The sequence below is a fragment of the Lagenorhynchus albirostris genome, chromosome 10 (genome assembly GCF_949774975.1).
Source record: "Lagenorhynchus albirostris chromosome 10, mLagAlb1.1, whole genome shotgun sequence".
NCBI lineage: Eukaryota > Metazoa > Chordata > Mammalia > Artiodactyla > Delphinidae > Lagenorhynchus > Lagenorhynchus albirostris.
Genome location: NC_083104.1, coordinates 38,448,354 through 38,469,864, shown reverse-complemented (window position 1 = coordinate 38,469,864; position 21,511 = coordinate 38,448,354). Strand labels below are relative to the sequence as shown.

The 21,511-nt window shown below is 50.6% G+C and overlaps 2 protein-coding genes and 1 non-coding gene across 8 annotated transcripts in view; 1 reads left to right on the top strand and 2 right to left on the bottom strand.

Annotated features, from left to right (window-relative positions):
* Window positions 1–731: 731 nt before the first annotated feature.
* On the bottom strand, window positions 732–15,081 carry MON1A (MON1 homolog A, secretory trafficking associated). Of its 6 annotated transcripts, none has more exons than XM_060161822.1 (7): window positions 14,810–15,081; window positions 13,654–13,784; window positions 5,035–5,174; window positions 3,315–3,800; window positions 1,976–2,741; window positions 1,115–1,262; window positions 732–1,014 (listed from the first exon to the last, which is right to left on the bottom strand). In XM_060161822.1, exons 3-7 carry the CDS (start codon window positions 5,159–5,161, stop codon window positions 874–876), a joined length of 1,668 nt encoding a protein of 555 aa, XP_060017805.1. In that variant the 5' UTR covers window positions 5,162–5,174; window positions 13,654–13,784; window positions 14,810–15,081; the 3' UTR covers window positions 732–873. The 6 variants fall into 6 exon arrangements, with proteins under 6 accessions (XP_060017805.1, XP_060017806.1, XP_060017807.1 ...); XM_060161823.1 differs by having other exon boundaries at window positions 13,654–13,725; XM_060161824.1 differs by lacking the exon at window positions 13,654–13,784 and adding an exon at window positions 6,994–7,040.
* On the bottom strand, window positions 9,227–9,333 carry LOC132528333 (U6 spliceosomal RNA). The gene has a single exon (XR_009543205.1). It is a non-coding gene; the product is annotated as a U6 spliceosomal RNA (small nuclear RNA).
* A 5,970-nt stretch (window positions 15,082–21,051) lies between the features above and the next one.
* RBM6 (RNA binding motif protein 6) overlaps window positions 21,052–21,511 on the top strand; it is a 106,205-nt gene continuing 105,745 nt past the window's right edge. The window contains exon 1 of the mRNA XM_060161817.1: window positions 21,052–21,201. The gene's annotated coding sequence lies outside the window, so the exon portion shown is untranslated. The remainder of the gene's footprint in view (window positions 21,202–21,511) is intronic.

Here is a 21,511-nt window from a genome sequence, read left to right as displayed (position 1 = left end):
CTCCTGGGATGTTCCTGGTGACCCACGTAGGCTGGGCCATGCCAGGGAACAGGGTGACTGAAAAGGGCATCAGCCCTTCTTAGGGCAGGGTCCACTCCAGCCCCAGAGGTCAGCTGGGTCTTCTTTCAGGTCCTCTGGCTCACTCCTGGGGGCCATCCTGAGGAATGTGCTGGCTAGAGGTAGGGGAGCTGAGGTGGACAGCCTTCATGAGGAACCCTAAGCTGGAATAGTTTCCCCAGAGCCCTACAGCTATAGTGAGGCTGGACTCTGAATTTGTGCTGAACACTGGGCCACCTCACCGAGGGCTCCCACCCATGCCTGGGCTCAGACTCTCTCCACTTGACTGTCCCTGTCTTACTCAGCTCAGCCCCTGCTGAAATACAGCAGTCCATTAAGCAGAGCCACAGTCAGGGCTCCCGGGTGGTTGGGTGGTCCTTCAGGCCATGCAGCTGGGAATCCCACCTAGGACTAACAGGGGAGGCACCAGGGGCTCAGACTGAGTGTGGGGTGGGGCATCGCGGGAGGTTGGTCGTGGTGGGGAAGGCCAGTGGGGTCCTAGAGAACACTTTACACGTGGCAGGACTTCAGCTGAATGAAAACAGCCCCAGCCCAGGGGCCAACTCTGAGCACATGTGATGCTGTGCATGGGGAAGCATGGGCAGGGCCTAGGGAGGAGGATCCAGCGTCTGTGTGTGAGTGAGAGTGAAGGAACCAGTGACAAGGCCCACAAGTGTCTTCCCCAAAGCACTTTAATGCACACACCAACCCACAGTCCCTGCCTGCTGCCTGGGCCAGAGGCCAGCCCCACCTGGAAGCTCCCATGGCTTCCACAGCCTGGTGTGCCTAGGAGGGCCGAGCCCACACACATTCTCATCAGTATGTGAGGGGCGTGAGGATGAAGAGGCGGTCTTCTTCTTTGCGGATCCAGCGCATCAGTTTATGGATGGCACTGACGGCCGACGCCTTGGTCCCCAGGGGGCTGTAGCACATGTAGAGCTCAAAGGCGCCTGTCACCTGGAGGAAGAGGGCACAGGGTGGTCATCCAGATTAGACAACCCTTGTGGCCCTTGCCCAGGACCCCGATGAAGCCCAGCCCATCCCAGGGCTGCCTTACCCAAGCCAGGAGGTTCTCGTTGGGGCCCGTGTAGTAGATAGTCTTGAGTGGGCGGGAGGCATTGTGGGCGCGGCTGTGCAGGTACTGGTAGAGGCCCAGCAGCCGCTCCTGCTCCTCTTCACTGGTGTACGGGGCCTCGATCTCAGGGCTGGAGATGGGGGAGTAGGTTCGCAAAGGAATGACTTCCACTGGCTTCTCTGGAGATCCAGAAACACCTATTCCTGGCCAGGGAGACTCCACCATGGGTCCTACACTCCAAATGCCCCCCCACCCCAGGACAAGGCATTGTCTCCTCACCACTGAAGACTCCCCAGGACAAAGCTGGGCCCACCCAGACTGGAGCCCTGTTCTCCCCTCTCCCCCAAGTTCATGGCATCTTTGGTGACCCTCCCTTAGAGAAACCAATCTGGGTTTAGGTGTCCTAGACAGAGTGACAGGTCTGAGATGAAGGAAAAGTGGGCCAGGAAACTTCTGGACCAAAAAGGGGTAAAAGGAGGATAGAAGATGCCTCATCTGGCCCAAGCCCCTCTGCTGGAGGAGGAAGTGGAGGAGTTGTGCATCCTGGGCTGGACCAAACTGACCAAACAGAGGAGACCTCTGTTCCAGCTTCCTTCCCTGGGTGTATTGGGTATTTCAAGGCCTTATGGGAAATGACTGAAGTAGAGAGGTGTATGCTGATGGGGAGTAGGGTGATAGGGGGTTTGGGCCCCTGGTATCAGAGTCAAACAGACACAGCAGGTCGGTCCATTCCCAGAGGGGTCATCAGCTTCAGGACTGCATCAGAGCTCAGGCCCAACCAGCCGCCCACCCCCCCCCACGCCCTTGTCTCCCTCAAGCAGTCTCCCCAAGGCCCTCCCTCACCTGGTGAAGAGTCCCGAGCTCTTTGACTTATAGAGGAAGTGGCGCAGGTCAGGGATGCCCACTTGGGAAACACTGTAGTAAGGTGTGCGCAGTGCCTCCCGCAGCGCCAGGTGCGCTCCGCGCTTCCGCAGGCGCTCCTGAAAGCGGCGGCGGCAGTCAGACACTGCAAAGAAGTCCTCACGGTCGGTGGAGACGAGCAGCAGGCAGAGATCCGTGTCAGGCTCCAGGTAAGAGATGTGTGCGTGGAAGAAGCCGGCTGCGTTGAATTTGGGCAGGCACACGGGCGTCCAGGCCTCGCCCTCGCGGAAGGACGAGGAGGAACTTATGAGGTTGAAGAGCAGGTGCAGGTCGATGGGGTGCAGGAATTGGTCCTTGCGGCGCACAAGCGCCACGAGCTGGTTGCGCGCCAGCAGGATGGAGAAGACGAGGCTGCGGGCGCGCGCCTGCTGCAGGCTGGCACTCACGACGTCGCGCACGGCCGCCGCCAAGGGCAGGCAGCGCGCCGCCCCCATCAGGAAACTGGGGTCTCGCGCCATGAGCTGCAGCAGGTTGTCCGTGATGCGCTCAGAGCCCGAGAGCAGGCGCCGCAGGTCATAGTTCTGCTTCTGCTGGAAGATGTGGCTCAGCTGCGCGCCCGTAAGAAGGCTCAGGATCTGGTAGTAGATGTAGAGCAACTCTTGCGCCAGTTCCTGTGCCGACTGCCGCGTGCGGGCCACCGCCACCAGCACCAGTGGGCTCCGGCGCACGAATACTACCTTGTAGCCATCTGATGGGACCGATGGATAGGGGTGGTGTCAGCTTCAGCCCTTCTCCGGAAAGCCCTCCCTGAATGGCCTGCCCTAGCACCCTCAGAGCCCCGCTTTCCACAATCTCTCCACCTCCCCTCAGAACTGTGCACACAGAGGGGGCTTCAGGATGAAAGAAAAACAGATGCCCATGGGCCCCCCTGTCCCCCCCTTTCCCCTTTCCTGCCACTTGTTTCACAGACTGGGACCAGCTAAAATGAAGGAAGCACTTCAGAAAGACACACATTCTTGGGCTAAGTGGCAAGAGCTGGGTGGGGCTCAAGACCTGGGATTATTTTGGTCACCTCCCCCGGCTTCTCACCTTCTCCAAGGGCAAAGCCCATGTGCGAGCCACCTTTGGCCCCCACAACAGCCCTATGAGGCAGTCAGTGTTGTTTTCCCGTGTTCAGATGAGGACCTGGGGCTCGGTGAGGTGGAGGGACTACCCTTGGTCACACAGCACATCCCAGCCCTCTAGTCCCTGGGAGTCCGAAACCTGGTATGGTCTCTCCTGGCCAGGGAGACCTCCTGGCACCCCCTTCCTGGTGGCTCACCTGCATGGATGGAACGGATGGCATTCTTGTCAGCCTCCAGGAAGGACACCAGGGCCACCATGACACCCATGGTGCTGGAAAGTGCCTCCTCTGACCCATAGCGGGAGTACACAGGCTTCCCCGCCTCGCTCAGCACGAAGACATGCTTCTGGTGCAGGCGCCATGCCTCAGCAGTCTCCTCCTCATCCCCTTCACCAGTGCCCTCTCTTGGGGGCTCTGTGGCTGGTCGCCCAGCTGCCCCTGGGGACTCCGGCCAGTCCTCAGAGCTTCCTGGAAGCATCTCCTCCTGCAGGTCTCGGGCGACACCTGTCAGCTGGGTGCTCAGCTCACTGAAGTCCTGGCTGATCTGGCGCATGTCTGTAGGCAGAGGTGGAGGACCACCAGCACCCTCCTTGGGGCTCTCCCCAGAAGCCACCCCATTCTCTGATTCTGTCAGGTCCTCATAGGAACGGGCATGGACGAACATGGCACCCTCCTGTCCGGCACCTGCCAGCCAAAAGCACTGGTGTTTAGAGCAGTAGCTTCTGGCAGACCACCTCACCAGCAAGGTGCCCAATACAGTACTCTGCCTGTCCTGATGAGGTAAGCCACTGTTCCTTCTGGCTACAAGTCATGCTTTGCTGTGACTTCCAGCCCACCAGCCTCCTCCCCTCACCCTGGGAATAAGACCCCAACCCCTCAAGGCTGCGGTGGTAGCCAGTATCTGCCTGCTCCTCTCACTCTCATCTCACAGCCCTTCGTGCATCTGCTCTTTGGATATCCCCACCTACCTCAGGGCCTCTGCATCTCCTGTTCCCTCTGCATGGAAGGCACTCCCACCTCCTTGCATGCCAGCTCCCTGTCACACTTCAGCTCACAGCAAAGATGTTAGTTGTCCCTGTCACCTGACCCCCAAACCCAGGCACTCTATCATATCCCCCTCCTTGACTTCTCTTGGGGCACTTATCAGTTATTGCCCTTCTCCCCAACTGCAGTGGGGTTCCCCCTCATGGGCAGGAACCTGGTTTTTCGCTGCTGTGTTCCCAGCACCTCGCCCTGTGCCTGGAATACCTCCTGTGCTCAGCAAATCTCTCTCCCTGGGAGAAGGCTCCCTGACCCTGCACAGGGACCCATGGTTCCTAACCCCCTCCACTGGAATGCTCTCACTAGCCTGTGGCTCCCCCAAGGCAGGGACCATGTCAGTTTTCCTTTACTGATTTTTTTTTGAACAGAAGAGTTCAAGAGATATGTTTTGAGTCTCTATTATGAGTTCAACACTGTACCAGGCATTGGGGATACAACAGCTCTGTGCTCAAAGAGCTCACAATCTTGTGGACAAGAAAGATGGGCAATACATACACACACAAATAAGACTACAAAATAACTAGTGTTCTGTGCAGAGCATGGTCAGAGCAGGCCTCTCTTGTGAGGAGGTGACATTTAAGTTGAGAGCTGAGGGAGAGAGAAGGAGCCAGGGAGGTACCTGTAGACACAGGAAATAGGAGAAGAGCCCACACTGGTGGCAAGACAGCACAGGGCAAGTGGCACAACATGAAGTGGAGAGGAAGGCCAGATGCACACTGAGCCTGGATCCTTGCAGTATCCCCAGCACATGACAAATAGCTACAAGTGAGTGAACACATGCATGAATGAGTGACAGTGAAAGAGTGGTTGGGAATCCCGATTGCCCTGGAGGCTGCTCTAGCTATAAGCTGGCTGGGGCTGCGCACCCTGCCCATACCTGGCTCCATTCCCTGGGCCAGTCCTGGTGTGGGGCTCTCAGCTCTCTCCACACTCTGCCCATCAGAAGGAGCCAACGTGCCATCAGGGCCTTCGCTGCTTCTCTTCCTCTGCATGTCAGCAGCCATCCCTTGGGCTCTCCTGTGGGGCAAACAAAGGCATCATTGAGGGTAAGCGGGAAGGTGCTAGTGGCAGGAGTCACTGGCATAATTAAGAGTGGTTAAGTACAGGAAAGTATCCCTCACCAGGACCCAGCTAACTCAAACCTCTGGGGAATGGGTTCTGAATATTCCCTTCTAAAGAAGCATGCTGTTCTCTTTCTGATTATAAAAGAATGCATGGGGGACTTGCCTGGTGGTCCAGTGGTTAAGACTCTGTGCTCCCAATACAGGGGGCCCGGCTCAATCCCTGGTCAGGGAACTAGTTCCCGCATGCTGAAACTAAGAGCAGCATGCTGCAACTAAAAGATCCCTCATGCCACAACTAAAGATCCTGCATGCTGCAATGAAGATCCTGCCTGATGCAACTAAGACCCGGTGCAGCCAAAATAAATAAATAAATATACTTTTTTTTTTTTTGGCCGTGTTGGGTCTTCGTCGCTGCTTGTGGGCTTTCTCTAGTTGCGGTGAGCAGGGGTTAAGCTTCGTTGTGGTGCGCGGGCTTCTCATTGCGGTGGCTTCTCGTTGCAGAGCACAGGCTCTAGAGCGCAGGCTCAGTATTTGTGGCGCATGGGCTTAGTTGCTCTGCAATCTTCAGGATCTTCCTGGACCAGGGATCAAACCCGTGCCCCTGCATTGGCAGGCGGATTCTTAACCACCGCGCCACCAGGGAAGTCCCTGTGTCGGGTCTTAGTTGCGGCACTCAAGCTTCTCTCTAGTTGTGGTGTGCAGTGTTTCTTTCTCTCTCTAGTTATGGCACATGGGCTTAGTTGCCCCGCGGCATGTGGGGTCTTAGTTCCCTGACCAGGGATCGAACCTGCATCCCCTGCATTGGAAAGCGGATTCTTTACCCCTAGAAGTTCCAGGGAAGTCCCAGTCCCTATGTGGATTTTTATGTAATCCTGATCACTCTTCTCTGAGGCAGGCACTCTTGTCAGACAAGCTTTATATATGAAGAAACTGAAGCTGAGAGAGTGTAAGTACATTGTCCAATGTCACGACAGGAAAGAAGCGCTGGAGCTGGTAATTGAAACCATTCTGTATCCTGATATCTTCCACTGTACATCCTACCATGAACATTTCTCCATTCAAAACTGAGTTGACAAATCAGTTCTTTTTGATATTTAGACATTTACTATGAACAAAGTGAGTCAGAGTGAACAGGCCTAAGCCTTGCTTTTCTCCTTGCATTCTGTACCTTTTGAATTTGGCACCAGGGCTCACCTCTCCAGTTAAAAACAACTATGGACATGTCAGTTCTCAGTGCCCATTTGATGGACACTAAGGACAAACTCAGCCTGATCTCCCAGTCCTTCTGCAGCCTCAGGGCCAGGTGGAGGTGGCCAAGAGTGGATGTCAGGGATAACGAAGTTGGGTGGCTCTCTTGGGATCAGCCTCTAAGGTCCCTTAATGTCAGGCTGAAGGGTCTTCATTTGGCAGGCAACAAACAATCCATAGGAGAGGGGTTCCATCTGAGGCACTAACCCTTTAGGGAATAGAAATTTGGCTGGATGGGCTAGAAGGACAGCGAAGACCAGTCAGAGACTCATGAGGAAGGCACTGCAGGCAGGCCAGGGGCCTGGGGGGAACTGCTGTTAGTGTGAGCAAAGCAGACTCTGTCCCTGCCCTCCTGGAGCAGAGTCCATAGGGAATAATTGAGGCTTGTCCCTTACTAGCTCTGTAACCTTGGGCAAATGACTCCACCCTGAGCCTGGCATGAAGTAGGTGCTCAAAAGCGTTCATGAGAAGAGTGATTTCAAAACAGTGTCACCAGCACTAGCATTCGTGTGGCCCCCGCTTACCTGTGTCTAAGAACTCTCTCCGACCACAAGTTCCTAGCGGGCAGCTCCTGCAAGTGTACCCAAAGAGTTGATTTTCAAGCTCTTCTGTCATCTTTGTTGTAAGCTATGGAATCCTTTCTTCAAATTAATCTTGTAAAGCAGTTCAATGTGCAAAACAGACAGAGAGGGAGGCAGGGCCAGAGACTGGCCTGATGGCCACGCCCCCACTGGTCCCGGAGCACCACAGAGTTAAGTGGGGGTTGGGTACCACTGGTCAACAGCATCACCCCACACAGAGTGCCCTTTGAATAATCTTCAAAGGAAAATTATTTGGGAGAACATCTACCTTTTGGGATTTTCTAGGCCACCAGTCCTGTCCATCAAGACAATCAAGAGTGATGGTTCCCAGCGAGGGTCAGAGCCCAGAAGACCAAGGTGTGGTCCACCTTTTCTGATGAAGAGTAATTAAGAAGCTGCATGCCCTCAACAGGAACCTGGGGAGGCATCCAGAAAGGTCTCCTCTGAGACTGAGACCAAGAGGAGCAATCCAAAACAGGCCAAAACAGCCACCGCAACACCACGGAGCCCAGGGCAGTGGGTGCTAAGGAAACTAGGGCATGTCCAGATCTTGAGCAAGAAGACACAGGCCACACGAGAACCTTGGAGACCATTATTTTACAAGCTAACCTAAAAGCCCGGTTGGGGTCTGCATTGCTGTGTAAAGAGAGAGCGACCCCAGAGAGATGAGTCTGTCCATATATAGGCAGAGGGCAAGCTGCTACTGCCAGTCCTGGGGTTGTGGCCAGGGCTTCTGGACCTGGCTCCTTGGATGGAGGCCTGGATTGGTATGTGCTTTTTTCTGAGGAGAGGGTCCAGAACAACTACTTTAAATGGGAATGCCCTACATTTCTATGTGTACTCACTTTCCCACTCCCCTAGTGGAGAGCTTCACATCTTCTCTCTTCTCAAGCTTCCATCATCTTCTCCAATGCTCACCCCTCAGCACTATCAGTGATAACCTTACCTTCTATTTCACTGAGGACATAGAAGTCAGCAAAAGAGAACTTCCAAGATTCCCACTACCACCTCACCTCACCTGCCAGACTCTGCCTTCCTCCTTCTTACTAAAGATGAGCTGTCTGGGCTCCACTAACACCTCCACTCCAGCCCCTCTCACCCATCCAAGCATATGGCTTCAGCAGCTGTCCCTCTCTCTCTCAGATCATCAGTGTCCCCTTCTCCCCTATTCATCACCAATATACTGATGTTACTTCCATTTTCCAAACACCTTCCCTTAGATGTGTTTACTCTGTTATAATTCATTGAGCTGTACTTACGATTTGTGAACTTTATGTTTGTTTTATTTCAATTAAAACCTTAAAACAAACCTCCCCTTAACTCTACATTCCCCTCTAGGTACCACCCTATTTTTTTTTTTTTTTTTTTGCTGTCCTTTATAAAACAAACAAACAAACCTCAAAACAGTAAACAGTACTTGGAGTTTAATTAGTCACGTAAGCTAGGCTATGCTGTGTAACAAATGAGTGCCAAAATGGTAGAGGCTTTACGCATAAAGGCTTTTTTTGTTTGTTTTGGCCATATCACATGGCTTGTGGGATTGAACTTGGGCTGCAGGCAATGGAAGTGCAGAGTCCTAACCACTGGACTGCCAGGGAATTCCCTAAAGGCTTTTTCTTTTTTTTTTTTATTGCAAGCATTTTTTTATTGAGAAATAATCTATGTATAACATTATATTAGTTCCAGGTCTACAACATAATGATTCAATATTTGTATATATTGCAAAATGGTCACCACCGTGTCTCGTTAACATCCATCACCACACAAAGTTACAAAATTTTTTTCTTGTGATGAGAACTTTTAATACCTACTCTCTTAGCAACTTTCAAATATACAAGCATTATTAATTATAGTCACTATGCTGTACATTACATCCTCAGGATTTATTTATTTTATAACTGGAAGTTTGTACCTTTTGACCACCTTCACAGATTTTGCAACCATTTTTTAATAATCTCTAAAGGATAATATGTATTAAAATATTTACAAGTTCCTAATTTGACAGGCTGACTCCATTATATACAGCAGGGGTCCCCAACTCCCAGGCTGCGGACCTCTATCTGGGACGTGGGCTGTTAGGAAGTGGGCCGCACAGCAGGAGGTGAGCAGCGGGAGAGCCGAAGCTTCATCTGCCACCCCGCGCCGCTCCCCATCACTCGCATTACCGCCTGAACCAAAAAATATGGAACGCTTCAGGAATTTGCATGTCATCCTTGCACAGGGGCCACGCTAATCTTCTCTGTATCGTTCCAATTTTAGTATATGTGCTGCCGAAGCGAGCACTAAAGGCTTATTTTTTGCTCACGTACTGTGGGTTTGGTAGCAATTCAGAGCAGCTCCCTCCGGGCAGTGATTCAGGAATCCAGGCTACTAGCATCTTATAGCTCTGCCGTCACCTGGCAATGGAAGACAGGGCTGGAGGGTCATGTCAGAACTCTTAAATACTTCAAAGTCCAGATTGGCCAGAACTAGTCATGTGGCCAGAGGGACTGGGAAATGTGGAGCGCTCAGGTGTCTCTCCACTTTTCCCATTCACACTTGAATCCATTCCAACTATTACTCCAGTAACACTGCTCCCTCAAGGTCTCCAGTGACCTCCAGGATCATCTCACTTCACTCAGCAGCCACAATGATTATTTCCTCTCTCTCAAAACACTTTCTTCTCTTGGCTTCTGGCACATCACTCTCCTTTCATGGTTCTCCTACCTCATGGACCACTCCTTCTAAGTTCTCTTTACAGTTCTTCTTACTGTTGAGGGACCAAGATTTCAGGTCTTGGATCTCTTTTCTGTCTTCATTCGATCCCTTGGTGACCTTATTCAGTCTCATGGTTTTAAATTTCACTGATAAATTAATGATTCCAAATTTTATTCACAGCCCTAATCTCTCTTCTGACTTCCAGAGGCACACACATTTAACTGTTTACTTGATGTCTGCCCTTGGATATCTTATAGTATCTCAAAGTTATATGTCCAAAACTGAGTTCCTGATCATCCCCTTAAAAAGTTGTTCCTAAAAAAAAAAAAAAAAGTTGTTCCTCTCAGAGTTTTCTCCATCTCAGTGAAAGACAATTTGATACTTCCAGTTATTTAGCAAAAAATCTTGGAGGCATCCCTTATGCCTCTCTTTTTCCCATACCTCATATACCAAACCACCAGCAAATCTTGTCAGCTTTACTTCAGAATACAGGTACACCCAGCAAAATGTCTCTCATTAACCTTTGCCACATAGAATGCCTCTTGGTTTTTAATACACAGCTGTGGTAGCCAGCCTTCCAAATGGTCCCCAGTGATTCTCAACTCCCAGCATTCAAGTCTATATACTCCCATCCCACACTGAGCAGAACTAATCTATGTCACCAACAGGATAATGTGAAAATGACAATGTGTGACTTCTGAGGCTAGGTCATAAAAGACATTGTGGCTTCTGCTTTGTTCTCTTGGATCACTCTCTCTAGGTGCAGCCATCAGCCATCAGTTGTGAGGACACTCAAGCAGCCGTAAAGAGAGGAGCTCGTGGTAAGAAACTGAAACCTGAGAACAGCCAGTACCAGTGTGCTAGTCATGTGAGCAAGCAGTCTTGGAAGCAAATCATCTAACCCCAGTCATGCCTTTAAATGACTGCAACCTCATGAGAGACACTGGGCCTGAATCATCCAGCTAAGATGCTCCCAAATTCCTGAACCTCAGGAACTGTATGAGATAATAAATATTTATTATTGGTTTGAGCTGCTAAGTTTTGGGATAACTTGTTACACAGCAATAGATAACTAATACAACAAACTTGTACTGATTGAGCTTATGTTTACATAGAAAAAAACTATTATCAACACTTGATCTATATTTTTTAATAAAGGAATGTGCATTTAAAGCCTCAAATTACATTTCAAATAGAACTGATAGATCATTGAGTGCCAACAAAAGGGGTTTACTTACATCATGGCTATTTGCAGGTACTGAAAGAGGCCATGATGCTGTATCAAAGCAACACTGTTTGATCAGGAGGAAGTGTTTTAAGCATTTTGTATCCTAACATTATAATTTGTTTGGCATATATTAGGTATGTATTTTCCTTGTGTTTTAGTGCCATTTTAGAAAATTGGGGATTTGGGGTTGATGAAGGAAGAATTATACTTTTTCCCATTTGAAATAATGGGGAAACACATAAATCAACTATACTTCAATAAAATGTTAAAAAAAAAGTGGGAAACAGATACTAAGTTAGTGATTCCAGACAGAATGTCCAACTTTCATGGAACAGATTATTGATGTTCCATGGGAAAATGCCCATATTCAGAATCTGACCACTTCTCATCACCTCCACCACTATCACATTGGTCCCAGTCAACATTATCTCTCTAGCAGATTGCTGCAAGTCTTTTTTTTTTTTTAACATCTTTATTGGAGTATAATTGCTTTTCAATGTCGTGTTAGCTTCTGCTGCGTAACAAAGTGAATCAGCTATACATATACAAATATCCCCATATCCCCTCCTTCTTGCGTCTCCCTCCCACCCTCCCTATCCCACCCCTCTAGGTGGTCACAAAGCAGCAAGCTGATCTCCCTGTGCCATGCGGCTGCTTCCCACTAGCTATCTATTTTACATTTGGTAGTGTATATATGTCAATGCCACTCTCTCACTTCATCCTAGCTTACCCTTCCCCATACCCGTGTCCTCAAGTCCATTCTCTACATCTGTGTCTTTATTCCTGTCCTGCCCCTAGGTTCATCAGAACCATTTTTTTTTTTAGATTCCATATGTATGTGTTAGCATATGGTATCTGTTTTTCTCTTTCTGACTTACTTCACTCTGTTTGACAGACTCTAGGTCCATCCACCTCACTACAAATAACTCAATTTTGTTTCTTTTTATGACTGAGTAATATTCCATTGTATATATGCGCCACATCTTTATCCATTCATCAGTCGATGAACACTTAGGTCCTGGCTATTGTAAATGTCCTGGCTATTGTAAATAGTGCTGCAATGAACACTGTGGTACATGACTCTTTTTGAATTAAGGTTTTCTCAGGGTATATGCCCAGTAGTGGGACAGCTGGGTCGTATGGTAGTTCTACTTTTTGGTTTCTTAAGGAACCTCCATACTGTTCTCCATAGTGGCTGTATCAATTTACATTCCCACCAACAGTATAAGAGGGTTCCCTTTTCTCCACACCCTCTCCAGCATTGCAACAGTCTTTTAACCAGTCTCCCCACTTCTGTCCTTGTCCCTGTACAGTCTATCCTTCTCACAGCACTCAAAGTGATCTGCTTGATATAGAAGTCAAGTCACGTAGCTCCTTTGCTCACTAGTCTGTAACGGTCACACCTAACCCAGTGAGAAAGCCAATTTCCTCACAGTGGTGCACAAGAACCTCTCTGTCTACACGCACTGCACCCCACCCCCCAAATTACTTCTTCAACCTCATCTCCTGTTCTTTCCCCTACTTGCTTTGCTTCAACCCAGCCACACTGACATTATGGCTTTCCTTGAGTATACTGTAAATGTAAATCCTGAGTATTCCTTCACTTCAGAACTTTGCTCTTGCTGAATTTTCTGCCTGGACCACACCTCCCTACTTTTCCCCCTGCCCCCCACCTCACCTATTCCACTACTTGGCCAAATATCTACATGACTCACTCTGTCACTTCCTTCAGGTTGCTGCTCAAGTGTTACCTTATCAGAGAGGCCTTCCTGGAATATCCTGGATTCTTATCTCCCTTGCCCTGCTTTATTTTTCTACATTGAAGGTAACCCTGTGAGCTGTCGCAAATTTCAGAATGTCAGCTCCATAAGCAGGACTTTAATTAACATTTGTCAGATAAATAACTTTGGAAGGGAGAAGATGAAAGATCCTCAGAGAACACCCAGCTCCAATGTAGCCTTGGGAGACTCCTGCCTGTAGGGAAGACTTAGTCCTTGGTAGTAGTTAAGTGTTCAGTAACAATGGCTCTGGAGTCAGAGGGACCTGTATTAACCTGGCTTGGTTTTATAAATCTCAGCTTTCTCACCTATGAAATGAGGATGATGACAGCACTGATTCATTGGGTTGTGGAAGGATTAAATGAGATAATCCATGTAATTTGGTTACCCTGGCACAGAGTAGGTACATATACACTCAGCTGTCTTTAGCACATCATGATTATTCTTATTCAGACCATGTGTACCTGCACTTATACACAGATCCAGTAATCTCTGCCATGTAAATCAGTCCTTTGCGAGTTTGCTCATCCTGAGCCAGGCCCTTAGTGAGCAGGACGTGCTTCTGACCTCATGAAGCCAGGTGGGCTCTGGCCTGAAATGACCCATCTGTGATGCTGGGACAGAGATGCCTTTGGGCCTAGGGCTGGGAGTTCCTCCAGGCTAACTGGCTATTCATCCTGAAGTTGCAGGACAGACCTGTAACTTCCCTGCTGCTCCCAGAAGTCTCTCCCAAGCTGAACTCCTTTCTACCACATGTCCCTACTCTGTGGCCTTGCGCCTCTGGCTCAAAGACCAAAACAAGGTCTACAGCAGCTTACCCCTGAGGGCCCACTATCCACTGATCCCAGTGGGATTTAGGTAACTGCGCCCAGCATGGCTGAGTACTACCCAACATGGTACCTGCATGTTGTGAGGGCAGGGTCAGCTGGCTGGGGCTAGTGGACATCTCCTTCTGAACAGTTCTCCAACCACCTGAAATCATGTAGTACCTCAATATCTCCAAGGCAAGTATCGGGGTCCAGCCAAAAGCCCTGGTGAAGCAAACAGTTCTCTGGACATTTACACTGGAAACTAGGCAGGGAGGGTGAATGACTCATAGCAAAACCCACCCCAAACCCCATTGGAGCCATAACCTGTGTGGCTGAAGCTCTTGGGTGGCTGGGCCTGAAGCAGTTAAGCAAGAGAGGTCTCTTAGAAACAGTCCCAGATACTCCCTTGGGGCCCCTTCTCAGGCAGCCTCTCTAAAAGCCCCCAGGGCTTGCTATTTGCCCTAGAAGTGCTCTGCTGTGCCTTTGAGCAATGTCACCAAACAAGTTAGCTCAATCAGCCCTTCTGGTATGCCTCCCTCCTCTAGGTGCCTGGCCTGGAGAGAGGAAGGGCCTTGCAAGAACCCCTCCCTACTGGGTCCCTACCACTCTTGCTCCCTCTTCCTGCTTAGATTGTGCCCTATCCTGCCTTGACCCTTTGGGGAGTGGGCTATCTGGGAGGATGGTGCCAGGATGCATGGATGTGTGGCAGACAGGGTTCAGGTGCGGCTGTGCTGTAACTGCTTCAGCAGGATGCCTACTCCACGCTGAGAGTATAGCTTGGTACTTGTCACTGCTAGTGGTCACTCCCCTTTCTGACAAAGGCTGCTCACCCTCCCCAGCAAACTCGAGCCCAGAAAGTGTGGCTCAACAGGTGCAAGAGGCAGCTTGGTTATCTGAGCCAGGGCACCCTTGAAGGCAAAGTCCCAAGCCTCAAGACACTTTCAGGAGCTTCCTGCTCACCCCACAGTCAACCTCTGCCAGTCTCTGAGAGCACTCTGCTGGGCCGAATGTGTGTGCGTTGGGGCTACAGGACTTTGCCCTTCCAGCCGAAGGAAGAGTTCCAGGCCTCGCCTTTTGTATTCCCCAGCTGGGAACCGGCGAAGGGACCCCAGAGAGACCCAGTCCTTCTACCGCAAATAGCAGCGTAGACTGCAGGGGCCCCCAGTCTTCAAGCCCCTCCCTTCAAAGATGACAGCTCTCCAGTCTCTCGGCGCCCCCAAGCCACGTGGGTTGGCAGTCGGACTCACCTGTTTCTCGGGGAGGGGGAAGGGGTCAGGAAGCACAGAGATTGCCGGTCACTGCCCTCTGCCGGACCCCCGGGAGGTCACGGGTGTCCGGCCGGGCCCGGACTGATGGTTCAGGTTCGCGGGACCACGGCCCCCTGCAGACGCAGACATGGCCACAGCGCAGGCCACCGCTCCCTCCCACGGCCCCTTGCCCGGCTGCCGGCTCAAGAAGACAGCACTCGCCGGCCTCTGGCGGCGGAGGCCCGGCACCAGTCGCTGGGCCTGGCCCTGCCCGCCCCGGTGTGCATTATGGGAAATGTAGTTCGCAGTGCACGGCCGCCGCGAGGTGGGGCGGGGCGCCAGGTCCCGGCAGAGACCTGGGCGGGGCCTGACCCGGGTCAGCGGTGGCATCATCCCGCACCGCCTTTTACAGGCTCCCGGCCAAACTCAGGCACCTCCCCAAACCCAAAGCCTGGGGTGGACCGCAGGCCCAGACTTCCTAGCTCCTCCGCCCGAGCCAACAAGAGGTTTATTTAAAGCGAAAGAAAGAGACTATGGCATTGTTTCCTCCACTAATTGTGGAAGGACAGTGCAAGTTTGGGGGCTGGATTAATGTCATTAGTGGACCCGGCCACACTGTAAAGGATGTAGGCACACCAACTGCTGCTAAAGGAACACCCTTTTATTTTTTTTACGTTTTTTTAAAAATAAATTTATTTATTTTTGGCTGCATTGGGTCTTCGTTGCTGTGCGCGGGCTTTCTCTAGTTGCGGTGAGTGGGCTTCTCATTGCAGTGGCTTCTCTTGTTGCGGAGCACAGGCTCTAGGCACACGGATTTCAGGGGTTCTGGCTCACTGGCTCTAGAGGACAGGCTCAGGAGTTGTGGTGCACAGGCTTAATTGCTCCACGGCATGTGGGATCTTCCCGGACCAGGGCTCGAACCCGTGTCCCCTGCATTGGCAGGTGGATTCTTAACCACTGTGCCACCAGGGAAGTCCCAGAACATCCTTTTAGCCACGTTTTCATATATCAGTATGAATCTCTAGAATGTAGCTCTCAACTCTGCACATAGAATGACCTGGGGAACTTTTAAAAAAAGATGAATGCCTGGATACCACCTCTAGAAAAAAACAGGAAAACATAAAATCAACAAGTTTACTTTTGGAGAGTAGTTTAAAGAAATAAAATTAGGGATTAACAACAATACTGCTCATGTTTTCTCTGAAGCAATTAAATCACTTAATAGCCTCATGGTTAATTCACCCAACAGTTCAGGGATGAAGGAAAAAGTATGAAGTCACTCCTTTGATTCTCTCTGCTGCTCCAAACACCCCAATGCAGTGTTCTGTCTCCATCTCAGTCCTACACTGGAATTGAGGGAGAGCTCTGCCCCTGGGCTTTTCTCATAGTCTCAGACAGCTGCCACTTGGAGCCTACCTCCACAACACTGGACTGTGACTGACATTGTGACAAAGCTGTGGCCTTTTACCGGAGATGGCTTTGCACAGGGCTTAGACCTTCGCACATAGTTTAAGGGGAGCTTTCTCCTCCCTTTTATTGATAGTTAAGAACGTGTGAGAAAATGCCCAATTCCTCAACTATCTTTTCCCCTGGGAAGGAGAGAGGAGTCTCTCCCTGTCTCCACAGGTCACTCAGTATTTTCTCTCCTTACTAGCTCAGCAGAACAGGCTCCCACCCTTAGAGTAAATATCATTTATATAGTTTTACTCTCATTAATCCTGCCATATTACATTATGAGAGTTCAAGCCAAGAAGGTCTCATATTCTCTGGTTGATACAGAAATATCCTGGCTACATTCCATTAACCAGAAGCTGCAGCCCATAGAATTGATCCCTATAGAAGACAAATTTAAAGTTTTTTTTAACATACCTAACCAATCTCCTCAACAGTCTCCACGTGACCTCAGGGCTTATCTGAGTCCCACTCTTGCTTTCAAGCACATCAGCTCAACCAGATAGCACCACTGTCATTTGGAAGTATTGCATCTCCTTAGCCAAGCAAGTGGCCATTTACCCCATGGGCTTCTGGCTAACTCTTGAGCCTAGGACACTCAGAGCAAACCTTTGTGGCTACTTACGAAAAGTTTTAAGGTTGTGATTTAAAACTCTGTTTAAATCAACCTATTGACCTATATTTGAATATTGGGACAACCCTTCCTAGACGTCACTTTTTTTTTTTTGTGGTGCGCAGGCCTCTCACTGTTGTGGCATCTCCTGTTGCGGAGCACAGGCTCCGGACACGCAGGCTTAGCGGCCATGGCTCACGGGCCTAGCTGCTCCACGGCATGTGGGATCCTCCCGGACTGGGGCACGAACCCGTGTCCCCTGCATCGGCAGGCGGACTCTCAACCACTGCGCCACCAGGGAAGCCCTAAAGGTCACTTTTTACTGATAGAATTACCAGGAAATAAATCTAGGTCTTTTGGAATAATAATACATGTCAATTCTGTGCCCTGTATGATGCTGCTTCAAGCCTTGGGCTTTGAGTGAGGATTAGCCTTGGGCAGTGGTGAGGACTAGCTAGAACTGGAGCAAAGGTAATAAGACCTCTGTTCTTCCCCAGATGTCTTTTCTTTCATAGCTTGAGTGGACATTTCAGAACCTGAGGTGCTGTGAAAATGTTGTAGCTGAAGTGAAAAGACCCGATTGTATCCTGAGGCTGGGATCTGTCACCAGCCCTGTTGCTATCTTGCTGGTGTGACTCAGGGCAAATTTTTAAATGACTCTTTCAGCATCTTCAGCAGTTTCTCCCTCCTACAAATACAAGATTATATAATATGAAGTATTCTGAGCTAATAATAAGAATAGTCGGGCTTCCCTGGTGGCGCAGGGGTTAAGAATCCGCCTGCCAATGCAGGGGACACGGATTCGAGCCCGGTCCGGGAAGATCCCACATGCCGCGGAGCAACTAAGCCCGTGCGCCACAACTACTGAGCCTGAGCTCTAGAGCCCACAAGCCACAACTACTGAACCCACGTGCCACAACTACTGAAGCCTGTGCGCCTAGAGCCCATGCTCCACAACAAGAGAAGCCACGACAATGAGAAGCCCACGCGCCCCAGTGAAGAGTAGCCCCCGTTCACCACAACTAGAGAAAGCCCGCGCACAGCAACGAAGACCCAGCGCAGCCAAAAATAAATAAATAAAATAAATTAATTAAAAAAAAAAGAAGTCAGTTCTTCCCTGGAAATTTTGAACAGGTTTTCCTTCCTGTTTTTATTACTTTGCAGTTCCTGGTAAGGCAGCTGGTTTTCCTGCTCTGCTGGAAAATTTCCTCTGTGGCCCTTGTATTATCTGTATCTCTCCTGGTTCCTGTCTCTCATTTTAACATTTGATCAAGTCCCTACTTTCGATGCTGAAGAGTCATAGCCCCAAGTGTGACCAAGGCAACAAAGAACAACAGGCAGCACAACAGTCTTCCTCTTTGCTGGGTTCTTCCATGTGAGAATTTAGGGGCTGAAAGTGAGTCAAGCTACCTCTGCAGCTGGACGTTGTGCTCCCCATTCCGGGCGAGGGCGCTGTTCTGGGTCAGCTATTCTAAATACTCATATTCCTGGTCTTATGCAATATAAACAACCTTACAAGTACTATGGGCCAATGTAAGTTAAAAAAAAAAATTCTAGATGCTTCCTCTGAAAACTCAATAATCACCATAAGGAAAAGGGGAAAGTAGGCAGGAACATGAGCCTTGGAGTAGGACTGATCTGGGTTGGAATCCCCCCACCCTCTACTTTCCAGCTTCAGCAAGTTAATCTTTCTGGGCTTTGGTTTCCATAACTACAAAGGGGATATCATACAGTTATTGTGAAGATTAAATGAGACAATGAAATGTCAGCACAAGGCCAGGCAAAGAGTTGTGAACAAGGGTAGCAATTATTATTGCCCAAGGAGCTTGGGCATAAGGCAAAAATAATTAGTTCTTTCATATGTTTACCTCCTCAGAGGACAAAGTACTACCCGATAAGGGAAAGAACCACCAACAATGGTCCAGTTTGGGAAGCAAAGTCAAAGTACCCACAGCTCTGTGTAGGTGTTCCTCCTCTTCCCTGAAACCTCTTAGTGCTGGTGTGCCCCAGGCCTCAGGGCTGCAACTCTGCTCTCCGGTTATTCTCACTCCTTCATTCCCTAGGTCATCTCATCCAGGCCCATGTCTTTAAATATCAGCACCAGCGACAAGTTGATACCTCCCAGATTTGCATCTCTATCCCTGACCTTTACCTTGAACTCCAGATTCATGTAGCCAACTGCCAACTCCACATCTTGTCTACTAGGCATCAAAAACAACCTACCCAGGGCTTCCCTGGTGGCGCAGTAGTTGAGAGTCCGCCTGCCAATGCAGGGGATGCGGGTTCGTGCCCCGGTCCGGGAAGATCCCACGTGCCGCGGAGCGGCTGGGCCCGTGGGCCATGGCCGCTGAGCCTGTGCGTCTGGAGCCTGTGCTCTGCAATGAGGGAGGCCACAACAGTGAGAGGCCCGCGTACCGCACACAAAAAAAGCAAAAAAAACCACAACCTACTGAAAACTGAGCTCCTGCTCTTCCTACCAAAATTGCTCCTCTGACATTCTTCCCTCTTTCCCCTCATCCCAGTCCATGTTTCCTGTTTCCACTGTGGCCACATAGGTACAAGTATTATCCTTCTGTGGTTTTATTACTGCAACAGTCTCTTAATCAGCTGGCATGCTTCTGCCCTTCCCACCTTCAGTTTATTCCCTACGCAGCAGCCAGAGGGATCCCAGTTACATGGAAGCCATGATATTATTCTGTTTAGAGCCCTCCGACAGCTTTCCATCTCCCTCCTTACAGAAACCAAACTCATTTCAGCAGAGATTGTATATCTTGTTTAGTTTGTTGTCTGTCTTCAGTAACCACCCCCACTCCCATCTCCACCAGAGCAGCAAAGTTTTGCTTTTGTTTTTTTTTAAGTATTTATTTTGCTGTGTCGGGTCTTAGTTGTGGCACACGGGATCTTTGTTGTGGCATGCGGGATCTTTTTAGTTGCAACACGCAAACTCTTAGTTGCGGCATGCATGTGGGGTCTAGTTCCCTGACCAGGGATCAAACCCGGGCCCTCTGCATTGCTAGGGCAGAGTCTTAGCCATTGGACCACCAGGTAAGTCCCCAGAGCAGCAAAGTTTATCAGCTTTGTTCAGGTTCCTGTGGCCCCAGCACCTGATACAGTGCCTGGCACACAGCAAGAGCTTCATGCAGTTCTTGAATGACTTCCAGACAAGATGTTTGAAAAGTGGGAAGGTAACTTTAAAGACTTAACTCAACAATCTCTTTTCTCTACAGATAAGTCTTGCTTTATTTTAGAATGATTTATAGGCTTTTCTTGCAGCAGACTTCTTCGATTCCATGATGTTGAATTCAGGCTATAAAATCAGGTTACCTTCCCTGAGGAGCCACTACCTGGCGATACCAGGTAGCTGGAACCAGCAAGCATTTCAACAATGTAGATGATCCACCTGGAAGCTTGGAGCTGGCCATTTGAAGAACATTAGCTGTAAGGAGATTCTGGACATGAGCTGCAAACTGAAAGTTGTGCTGCCCCGTTTTCCACTAGATTGCTGATTTGCAGATACTTTCCAGTTCCTCTGTGACCTCGCACAAGTCACTCTTGGCCAGATGTATTGCCCGAGCTAGCAAGGCTCTGTGTAAACTGAGTAGATTTTCCTTCGTAGGTAGGGCTATTAAACCTTTAACACAGATGACATCCACCTGGTATTCCTGAGTCGGTAATACCTAACTTGGAAACCCATCAGAAGGAAAAGGAGACGAGCCTCTGTGACTACTGCTTCCCTATCCTATGGGAGGGTCGGAAAACAGGCTCTTGTGTGGGCCAGAAGCCCCTGCCTCGGAAGTCTTAGGCTGGAGACGCCTCCCTTCCATTTCCTTCATATTAACGGAAAATAAGTCGCTTTCAAGCTACGCAGGCCGGGGCCATATGTGCGCTCTGGCGGGGAGCAAAACTCGAGAAGGCCAAGCCACCAAGAAAATGCACGCCTCGCTCAACTCCAAAGACCGAAAAAGAACTAGAACCCGTGTGCCACAGGCCAAACCACAACCCCCAGCAGCCCCGGCGGACGGAGTTGGGGGGGGGAGGGAAGGGCGCCCTCCCATTGGACGCCGACGAGAGCGTGCCCTTACGTCCCACCCGCGCAGGCAAGCACCCCCCCCGCCCCGCCCTCCGCCCCCCGCGCGGGGTACGCCGGGAGTGGATTCGGTGCGACCGGCCGCGGTACTCCATCTCCCGGCGGGCAGAGCGCTAAAGGCGGCGGCGCCTTTGTGAAGGCAGCGGCTCGGCGCGGAGGAAGTTCCGGTCTCCGCGGCGCTGGGTCAGTGGCAGCGGCCGAGGATTAGGAGGAGCGGGCCGCGGAGGCCGCGCTGCCTCGGTAAGGGCTTGGGGCCGTAGAGAGGGCGTGCCGGAGCCTGGGGGAAAAGAGCCGGCCTGCCAGGCCGCTCTGGACGTCGCGGGCCCGCGCGGCCTAGAAGCTGCAGCTTCGGTGTCGCGGGGCGGCCGCGGCCTCGCTCAGGAAGAGAGCCAAGTGGTGGTGTGGTGAGGGAGGCGCCGCCCACGGGAGGAACGCCCCAGAATGGTCGCGGGCCCGGGGCGGGGCCCGGCGCGGCGGTGGAATTACCGGTCCAGTCTCGGGGCGGCCGGCTGCGGTGTTTCGTAGCTGGCGCGTGGTTGCGGTTCGGTGC

Excerpts from the sequence above, each read along its gene's own strand:
- MON1A (XM_060161822.1), bottom strand. The coding sequence starts at position 5,161 with ATGGCTGCTGACATGCAGAGGAAGAGAAGCAGCGAAGGCCCTGATGGC. Across the intron at positions 3,801-5,034 it reads GGCCCAGGGAATGGAGCCAG|GTGCCGGACAGGAGGGTGCC; the intron begins GTATGGGCAGGG and ends TTTGGCTGGCAG. Across the intron at positions 1,015-1,114 it reads ACGAGAACCTCCTGGCTTGG|GTGACAGGCGCCTTTGAGCT; the intron begins GTAAGGCAGCCC and ends CTCTTCCTCCAG.